The 9,432-nt window shown below is 45.2% G+C and overlaps 2 protein-coding genes across 5 annotated transcripts in view; one reads left to right on the top strand and one right to left on the bottom strand.

The window, feature by feature from the left end:
- The window catches only part of SLC11A2 (solute carrier family 11 member 2), a 41,983-nt gene extending 40,667 nt beyond the window's left edge, over positions 1-1,316 (bottom strand). Inside the window, exon 1 of the mRNA XM_031462570.2 lies at positions 1,162-1,316. The gene's annotated coding sequence lies outside the window, so the exon portion shown is untranslated. The remainder of the gene's footprint in view (positions 1-1,161) is intronic.
- A 98-nt stretch (positions 1,317-1,414) lies between these two features.
- Positions 1,415-9,094, top strand: LETMD1 (LETM1 domain containing 1). Of its 4 annotated transcripts, none has more exons than XM_011000974.3 (9): positions 1,415-1,676; positions 2,243-2,394; positions 3,853-3,968; positions 4,558-4,640; positions 5,955-6,141; positions 6,262-6,363; positions 6,469-6,621; positions 7,061-7,157; positions 8,083-9,094. In XM_011000974.3, exons 1-9 carry the CDS (start codon positions 1,555-1,557, stop codon positions 8,151-8,153), a joined length of 1,083 nt encoding a protein of 360 aa, XP_010999276.1. In that variant the 5' UTR covers positions 1,415-1,554; the 3' UTR covers positions 8,154-9,094. The 4 variants fall into 4 exon arrangements, with proteins under 4 accessions (XP_010999276.1, XP_031318434.1, XP_031318433.1 ...); XM_031462573.2 differs by having other exon boundaries at positions 1,426-1,489; XM_064490983.1 differs by lacking the exon at positions 1,415-1,676 and having other exon boundaries at positions 1,704-2,394; positions 3,849-3,968.
- The last annotated feature ends 338 nt before the right edge of the window (positions 9,095-9,432 follow it).

Consider the following 9,432-nt stretch of genomic DNA (forward strand, 5'->3'; position numbering starts at 1 on the left):
TTTTTTTTTTTTTTTTGGCGGGTGGGGTGGGGTGGGGGAGAGGTAATTAGGTGTATTTATTTACTTATTTTAATGGAGGTACTGGGGATTGAACCTATGCTAAGCACGTGCTCTACCACTGAGCTATACCCTCCCCCTAGAGCTGAACATTCTTGAGAGAGGCAAAGAGGACTATGTTGAGAGGACTTAGAAATTGCCTGAAGATGAAGTTCATATTTTAGTCACCTTTCTATCCCACGCACCCCATCTACCTAACACTTGTAGAGATCCACTCACTGACAGAACTTTTTCTCTGACTATATGAGTGATACAATCGTAAACAATTTACGCTAATATAAAGCTCTGTGACCCATAAAGCGTTTTACAGACGTGGGAGCCTTCACAACCATTTTCTTCTCGGATCTTCAAGAGCCTTCATAAAATAAGTATTATTGTAGAAGCAGTAAACTCAGAACTAAAATGACAACTCACACACACACACACACTGAAGGAAACGGTAGGGCTCAGATTCGAACCTAGATCCCCTGGTTTCAAATGGGATGCTCTTTTTACCACTCCTCATGGAGGATGAATATTCATATGTAGTCAAGAGGACTGTTAACTCTTGTAAGCAGCTTAGTACCACTTCTGGGGATCCTTCCCAGTTTCGGGCATTAATTCATTTACTGAAACGTGTTTATTGAGCAACAACTAGGCGCCCGATACGACACCTAGTGTTGGGGGTGAGGTACAGCAATGAGTAAGACAAGAAGGAGCTTCCCAGTCTAGTCAATGCCGGCCAAACAAGGAAACGACTGTATAATAAACGACGTAAGGGTAAGTGCTACGAAGAAAACACACAGGGTGATGGGAGAAAACGTATGTCCTTTTGGTCAGAGAAGGCCTCTCAGAAAAGTGACATTAAGGTTGAGATCCTAGCATGGTCTTCAGGAAGCGCTTAACAAAAAACATTTTTCCCACAGAGCTACTTTGAAAAACGCCAACAAACAGAAAGCGCGGACTTTGTCTACACAGGGGCCGCTCCCAGGCCTCCCACCTTCCCCGCCGGACCGTGACTGGCAATGGACAGTTCCCGGCCGGGCCAGGCTCCAGCGCTAGAGGGCGCCGTGGGTCCTCCCAGCCCCCAGGAGGCGCCGTGGCCTCGGGCTCTGCCTAACTGACCTCTGGCATCTGCAGCGCCAAGGCTCCGAAACCCAGCGTAGGGACAGAGGGCGAGGGCGGCGCTAGGAAGCCCGGAGGCCCTAGGGCATCGCGAAGGGTCACGAGGCCCTTAAAGAGAGGACGTCTCAGGATCACAAACCCGACCAGGGCAGATACACCCTCGCTCCCTGGGACATAGCCTTTAAACCAGGAAGTACTGGTGGCGTCCAATCCTGGCCCTTCTTCCGCACTTAGCCTCAGCGTCCCTTCCTCTCCCGGGCGGCGCGAGGCGGACGGTCTTTGGTTACCATTCAGCTCTTAGGAAAGACGCATGCGTGTTCTAAAGAACGTGAGATACGGGGAACTTTGACCCAAAGACGACCCCTTCTCGTCTCCCCCTCCCTCGCTGTGAAGATGGCGCTCTCCAGAGTGTGCTGGGCTCGGGCTACTTTGTGGGGTTCGGCCGTGCTCCCTGGACCTTATGCCGCTCGGAGGCTGCAATTTGTCCGCTCTGGCCTGGCCTGGGGGGCCCCTCGGTGAGGGACCTGGAGAGAGAAAAGCATTTTGACGTTCAGGCCCTTCTAGTGTCTCAATCTTGTTTGCATGCTGTCTCGTAATTCTCAGGCTTCCACGCCCGGCCCCTGGATTTTTATTCTTCCGTTCAGAATTGGCATCCGGATCCCTGCTAGAGACCGGGCTTTCCGACCCTCTCAATTTTCAGTTCCCCATGCTGTCTGAATTCCTCACCCGTCCTGAGCTCATGTTTCAGCCTCTCTTTTTCAGCTCAGATTTTCCCGTTTTACCGCTGCTTACCTGGATCTCACTTCCACGGCGTTAGCCTGCGGCTCAAATTGTCCCGCAGGCCTTCCCCCGTCACCAGACTCAGCATTCCCCTACGTCCCTTCTTGCCTGGCCTCTCATCTGCCTTACCTGTTTTTCTCAGTCTGATTGTTTATCTCTCCTTGATACAAAGGTCTTCCTTGGATTTCAAAAGTTTCAGGTCTTAGCATACATTCTCTGAGGCAGCTGTTTTACATTATGGACCCCAGACGTGACAGGGCTTCCGGGGCTGATTACCAGATAGTCTCTTTGATCTTTATAGGTCTTCAAAGCTTCACCTTTCTCCAAAGGCAGATGTGAAGAACTTGATCTCTTACGTGGTGACCAAGACAAAAGTGATTAATGGGAAATACCATCGTTTCTTGGGTCGTCATTTCCCCCGCTTCTATGTCCTGTATACAATCTTCATGAAAGGTAAAAACAAACCTAAAATAAAAATCCATTGAATCAGCTCTTGGGCCGTGCCAGAGAGTTAAAATAAGTAAGCTCATTTGCAGGTTCTGCTCTAGGGGTGTGAGCTGGGATGTCTTCTGTTTCATAAATGCTTGAGTGTTAAACTATTTCTTGGAAGTTAGCACTTCTTGTGGATGTTTCTAGAAAGGTATTAAGAGAAATGACCTCTGACAACACCTAGGAGGAATATAGGTATTTTTTCACTTTTTGTAACCACACATTTGACTACACTAGACATGCTTTGTCTTGTGCAAGAGCAGGGATCTATGGCTGCACAGACCTACCCTGTGATTTGTCAGTTGACTTGGCCCATAAGAAAATGTGGTCTAATGCTTGTCACAGATCTCTCCTAGGTAGCATGTTGTGGAACTAGCACTATATGTACTTGGTTTCTGAATGTTTTGGTTCAAATCAGACTCTGCTAGTTACTAGGAGATGGTGTAGTGTCAGGTGTCCACTCTGGAGTCAGAATGCCTGGGTTCAAATTCTAGCTTGTTACTACATGTCAAGTCCTTAGGGCCTGATGCATAGTAAGTGCTCAGTAAGTGTAGCTATAACTATTATTATACTTTATATGTTTATCATAACACCAGTTATAGTAAACTACCACATTGTTAGTTCTGAATATTATAATTATTAGTAGCTTTGTGGACTTGCAGAATCTGTAAAGTGGGCATAAGAACAGCTGCTTTGTCTGCTCCCAGGTTTATAACTAGAATCGAATGAAAAAAGAGTCTGAAAGCATTTTGGTTGTTTGTTTTTAAGCCTTTTATTATGGAATATTTTCAACATACACAGAAGTGGAGTAATAGAATGAACTTCCATATTCTCAACCTCACTTCAACAGTTGTTGACTCATGGCCGCCGGTCTTGTTTCATTTCTACACTTGCCTTCTGTATTATTTTGAAGCCAACCTAGACATACCATTTCATTCATAAACATGAAAGCATTTTTAAAAACTGAAGTCCTAGGTCAATGTAAGAATTTTCTTGTAATGAAAAGAAAAATGCAGTCTTAGAAATATGTTGAATTCTGGTAATGACAAAAGTGTTCTAGAACTGAGATAAGCTAATACGGGGCTGGAGTTAATTAAGCAAGACTTCCTGAGGTTAAGGAGCTTTGGATTTTTATTTTAAAAGGGAGTAAGTAAGGAACCAGAAGAGGGAGACCGTTCCATAGTAGGTCACAGAAGGTGAACTTGGCTGGAAGAGAGGTGATATGCTTGTGGGGGAGGGGGAGGATACAAAAAGAAATATAGGTCGACCTCACGAGTGTTTCAAGTGACCTAGTTTAAAGCTGTGACTTAGAGTGGTGTTTGGGAGGGATTAGTACGTGCTTCGTGGGTGAACATGGAGTAAAAAGCTGTGGTAATCGAACTGGGGTAACATCACACTCTGTCCTCTACTTTAATGAGGCAGGATTGCAGATGTTATGGGCTGATGCCAGAAAGGCTAGAAGGATAAAGACAAATATGTGGAAGCACAATATAAAGTTTCATCAACTTTCATACCGGGAGATGGAGCATTTGCGACAGGTATGGGCCGGGAGCAGATGTCCAGAAGTTCATGGTGAGGGAATTCAAGTTAACCCAGATCTCAGGTTTTTTTCTTTCCCATTTTCTTCACCACTGACCAAGCTCTTGCCCCTTGCCGTGAGATCCCATTATTTGTCAGAATCAGGTTCGTTCAGAGTTGGGGCCCTCCATAGCAGAGCTCCATAGAGTTTCTGGCATGCTTTTTGAATAAAAGTTGTAAACAGTAAAATCCAGTTCATTTCTGAAGATATAAAAATCTGCAAGGAAGGCTACAAACAGCAGCAGGAAAGTAGTATCTGGTGGTGACTTGATGGTAGTTTTGAAGCTGAGAGTAAGGATCTAAGACCTATTCTGCAGATCCAGAAGAATTCACTGAGAGATTTGGTATAATGTCAGGCCTATTTGGGGTACAAAAGTGAACAAATCAGGGCTTCTGTCCTCAAAGAACTTACCAACTAGAGGTGGACAGAAATAACCTTGATCCTGATCTGGGCTATGATAGAAGTTTACTACACAGTGGGGTGGAGGGATTGTCCATTGTATTAAGAACTTACATGGGTTAAAACTGCATCTGTTTATTTCTGCTTAGTTCCGTCGAGACGTCACCAAGTGTCTTTTCCTAGGTATTATTTCCATTCCACCCTTTGCCAACTACCTGGTCTTCTTGCTAATGTGAGTACAGAGTTCTATCACCCCAGCATATTGAAGATATGTAGATTTTTAAAAATTACAAGTCAAGAACTTTCCATTTCAGAAGCTAGGCAGAGGTTATCAAGCCTCCTGCTCCCATCTTCTCATTAGTCCGAGGTTCATAAAAGCCACCAGGGTTACTCGGATAGCTGTGGGTGTAGGTGGCCTGGACTCTCCCTTAGCTGCCCCTGTGTGATGTGAAATAAGATAATGACCATCATCGTCATCCCTAGAAGCAGTAACCCACTCTCTGAGAGGCATAGCAATTTTGGACAGGTTTTTTTTCTTCAGGAGAGAAATGTATTTCATATTCTGATAATATAAATCTTTATTACTTTACATTATATCCAGAGAAGACATTTTTAAACTATGACCTTGCATGTTGTTCTAGTTATCTACTACTGTATAACAAACAACCTCACAGCTTAATAGCTTAAAACGACCACCATTTTCATGATTTTAAGGGTCAGGAATTTGGGCAGGGCTCAGGTGGGTGAATGATTTTTCTCTTCCATGTGATGTTGACAGAAGTCCCTTGTTGATACTTAGCTGGTGAATGGACCAGTCTGGACAGTCTAAGGTCACTCTTAATGTCTGGTGCCTTAGCAGAGATGGCTTTGGAAGATGGGAACTGTCAACTAGAATGCCTACATGTGGCCTCTTTGGTGGCTTCAGGGTAGTGAGACTTCTTCAATGGCAGCTCAGGGCTCCAAGAATGAGTGTTTCAGCAAATACAAATCCGCATGGCCTCTTCTAACCTAGCCTTGGAAAAAAGTCACAAATACTGACTTCTGCTCTATTCTATTGGTTGTCAGTCACACAGATTTTAAAAAAGCAGGAGACATAGACCTCACTTCTCAATAAGAGTAATGCCAGGGAATTTGTGACCATGTTATAAAACCATATGAGTAGAGAAATGAATTAGAGAAATTCTGTTTTGTATATACTTAGGGACTGTGCTACAGTTTGAGGTTGTCAGCATCACATCCAGTATCCAGCTCTGTCCAAAATATGTTCTTCACATGCTTTAGTTCAAAAGGAGACATGTATCTCATTGCTGCGTGCAAGCCTATTCCACTGTTGCTTCCTTTTCACATAACCTGAGTAATGCTGCTTGAAATTGTGCTTCGGTGTATCTTTAAACTTTGGTCTGAAACTCACAGGAAAGAACAGTAAGGTAGGGAATTAGTGTCTCCATCTCTCTTTCCTAGCATTCATGTCTGCTTAATGCTTTCTTAGCTTACATTGAAACATGCCAGTTTCAGCAAGTGACTTTGTGATTCCTTTTCTTTCCAGGTACCTGTTTCCTAGGCAACTGCTGATCCGACATTTCTGGACCCCAAAGCAACAAATTGATTTCTTAGATATCTATCATGCTCTCCGGAAGCAGTCCTACCCAGAAATCCTTTGTTATTTAGAAAGGGTTGCCCCTCTCATTTCTGATGCAGGACTCCGGTGGCATATGACAGAGCTGTGCACCAAGGTATTCCTCCCATTACCCCTTCCTGCAAACTAGGAATCTTGTTAGAGCCAGTGTGTACTAAAACTAGGTAAGAGGGCTCAGGACCATCCTAACATCTACCCATCTCTTACCTCTCGTAAGATGCAACATGGTACCCACCCAGCAGTACATGATATCCTGGCTCTGAGAGAGTGTTTCTCTAACCATCCTCTGGGCATGAATCAACTCCATGCTTTGCAGATGGTGAGCACTTTAAGGCATTCTCTCCTCCACAGCATCACCTCACTTCAGATCTTAACCTGCAGTAACACTGTGTTGATTTTCTCCCCCTGTGTTGTTGTGCCACAGAAAGCCTTGAGTCGAGCCATGCTTCTCACACCCCATCTGCCTCCTGTCGTGTTGAGACACCGTTTAAAGACTCATACCACTGTGATTCACCAACTGGACAAAGCTTTGGCAAAGCTGGGGATTGGCCAGCTGACTGCTCAGGAGGTGAAGTCGGTAAGGGCTTAACTGCAGTATCAACCCTCAATCCTTGGTGGGCTTTTGAGCTCAGGCAGCTGGGAGCTTACAGGGAGCTCCTTGTCTTGCTTGTTATAGCAGAGCCCAGGCTCTTTATCCTCTCACCTCATTTCTGTGTCCTTTTTCTGAGTGAATTTAACTAGTGGGAAGGAATGGCCCACAGTAATTTTGGTTTATGATTCTTTTCTTCTGGTCCTGGAAAAACCAAGGACACTGCACTTTAGATCTGCTGTTTTAGATTGTGTAGGCCTTTTTGCTTGTCATCTTGTCTGTCGTAGTTCATATTGCCTTGGTGAAAGCTTTCTTGTGGGGATGAGGTTTTTAGCTTAAGAGGGATTTGGGATTATTTGTGGGGTTTTACTTTCTTGGCATACCCTTCTGTGATAATGAAGGATCATTTCTCTTCTGAGTGAAATAGGCTTGTTACCTTCGTGGCCTGAATTCTACCCATATTGCTGAAGAGAGGTGTCGAACTTGGCTGGGAGAATGGCTGCAGATTTCCTGCAGCCTGAAAGGTAAGACAGATCCCTATGGTTATGCCATTAAAATCCAAGTCATTTTCGTGTTTTAGTCTAAGATTACTTTGGAGTTAGTAAGTGCTGTGAGACCCTTATCTAACATATATGTCCGATTGAAAGGGCGCAAACTCACTTACCTACAGGGGCCAGGCAGGAAATGAGGTGGACTGAGACAAGAGGGAGGACTGGGGATTGTGGGAGCATGAGAGTGCGCCCGCGCTAGTCTGAAGCAGAGTTTCTCAACCTTGGCAATAGTGATGCTCTGTGTGGGAGGCTGTCCTGTGCATTATAGGATGTTTAGCAACATCCCTGGCCTCTATCCACTAGATGCCAGTAGCACCCCTCACCCAGTTCTGACAACCAAAAATGTCTCCAGATATTGCCACATGACTCAGAGGGAGGGTGCGGAGCAGAATTGTCCCAGTTGAGAAGCGCTAGTCAAAAGGCATTCAAAACAAAAACACTCAGTTGGTGAAACAAAAAGTATCTGGGGGTGGGTGTTAGGCCTGTGGGTCTCCTATTTGGAACCTTTGGCTTGGCCTTGATATTCTCTAAGCCTCTGAATATCAGGGGGCCTCCTAATCTGCTTGGGGCTGAGACGTGTAGTCCACTGAGGACCAACTTCTACCAGAAAATTCCAAAGAGTGACAGTGGTGTGTAGTACCATTACCATCTCTGAATTTCCTACTCATCACATGAGAATCAGGAAATGAGGAGGAGTAGATATAAATACACAGTGGAAGGAAAGAAAGCCTATAGGCAGGGACTGGAGCGAAGCAGGGGAACTTTGGGAACAATGGCCCCTTAATGTCACACCTCTCAGCACTTGGCTTCCCGCCTCTGGTATCAAGCCCTGCATAACAAGATAGCTAGAAGGCAGATTGTTCCCTGGCTAAACCGTTAATGCTGATGGTGTTTTCAGAAGCTGAGCTGTCCCTCTTGCTACACAACGTGGTCCTGCTTTCCACCAACTACATTGGGACAAGTCGCTGAGCGAACACGGAGCGGATGGCATTGTCCTGCAGTCACAGAGCACAGCAGCGTGGGACCAAACAGCACTTGTCAGCAAAGAGTCTGTGTGCACTGTTAGGTGTGTGGGAGGGAGAGGGGCGGGTGTCACAGGCTTCACAGCGCGGTGCCCACGTGGGAGCTGAAACTGAAAGAAAGTCTCTTCCCAGGGTGGCGCACGTGAGGTGTCATCCCAGCTTCCTCCGAATTTGCTGGAGCTGGCAGCAGCCTCTGAACTAGGCTTTTACTGTGATGTTTTAAGTTCAGATCCCAGGAAATGAGCTTTTGCTGCAGGTGGGAATCCTCATTTGGTCTAGGACTTACCCACTGCCATATTTACAGCTGTTTTTGTTCACAACAGTTTCTGGCTGGTGAGGGGAGCAGCACTACTTAAACTGGAGCACTTCCATCATGCATGTGCTCTGGTGCTCCCCTCAACACTTTCCAATATGACCAAAAATAGGAATTTTATTTTTGTTCCCTTCACTGGGCTAACCACGTCCCCCTTTTTTCAAATCCTTTAAACATCTTAAGTTTCTGTTTTGTTTTAGTGAATAACTTATGGGTACATCCTAATGGAAAAAAGGAAATACAAGTGCTTCTTGAGCCCTTCCCCAAGTGTTCACAGCCTTCACCCGCCTTGTCTTAATTTCTGGGCAGTGCTCCAGCCCTCGTGGATCTTAAACTCTTTGCTACCTCCACTGTGTTGCAGCAATCCGACTGTAACTGACAGTGGCTGCCTTCTTTGGGCCATGGATCAATCCTGTAAGGTACTAATTACTGCCCAGCCCGGAGACCAGGAGAGGTCTACACTGAGATTGTAAGTTGGGGTCAGGTTTTGTCTATGTATATCAGTGACCTGTAGTAACTTATTGTAAATGCATGGAGCACCCTTTATAAACTCAAGTAAAGACTACCTGAAACCAGTTGCTGGAAATTACTTATGCATACCCTAATCATTTTACTAAGGCTCCTTTTACAAGACTGACTGGCATAACCTAACTAATGGGGAGATAATTGGTTGGAATAGAACCTTCTTATGGGATGAGTTACAAGGGAGCTGATTTGAAGTTGATCCTCTTGCTGGATTTTAAGATGGTAACGAGGAATAGAAAATTTCATATTATATATAAAGTAATGGAACTAAACTGTGGGCCCCAAGAGTAGGGACTGCAGGTGGGAAAAGCTCCAACAGGCCAGGATCAAGTCCTGCTTCAGCTGAAGAGGTCCATAAGGGCATATGATACAAGTCAAGCTCTTGACG

The sequence above is a fragment of the Camelus dromedarius genome, chromosome 11 (genome assembly GCF_036321535.1).
Source record: "Camelus dromedarius isolate mCamDro1 chromosome 11, mCamDro1.pat, whole genome shotgun sequence".
Classification (NCBI taxonomy): domain Eukaryota; kingdom Metazoa; phylum Chordata; class Mammalia; order Artiodactyla; family Camelidae; genus Camelus; species Camelus dromedarius.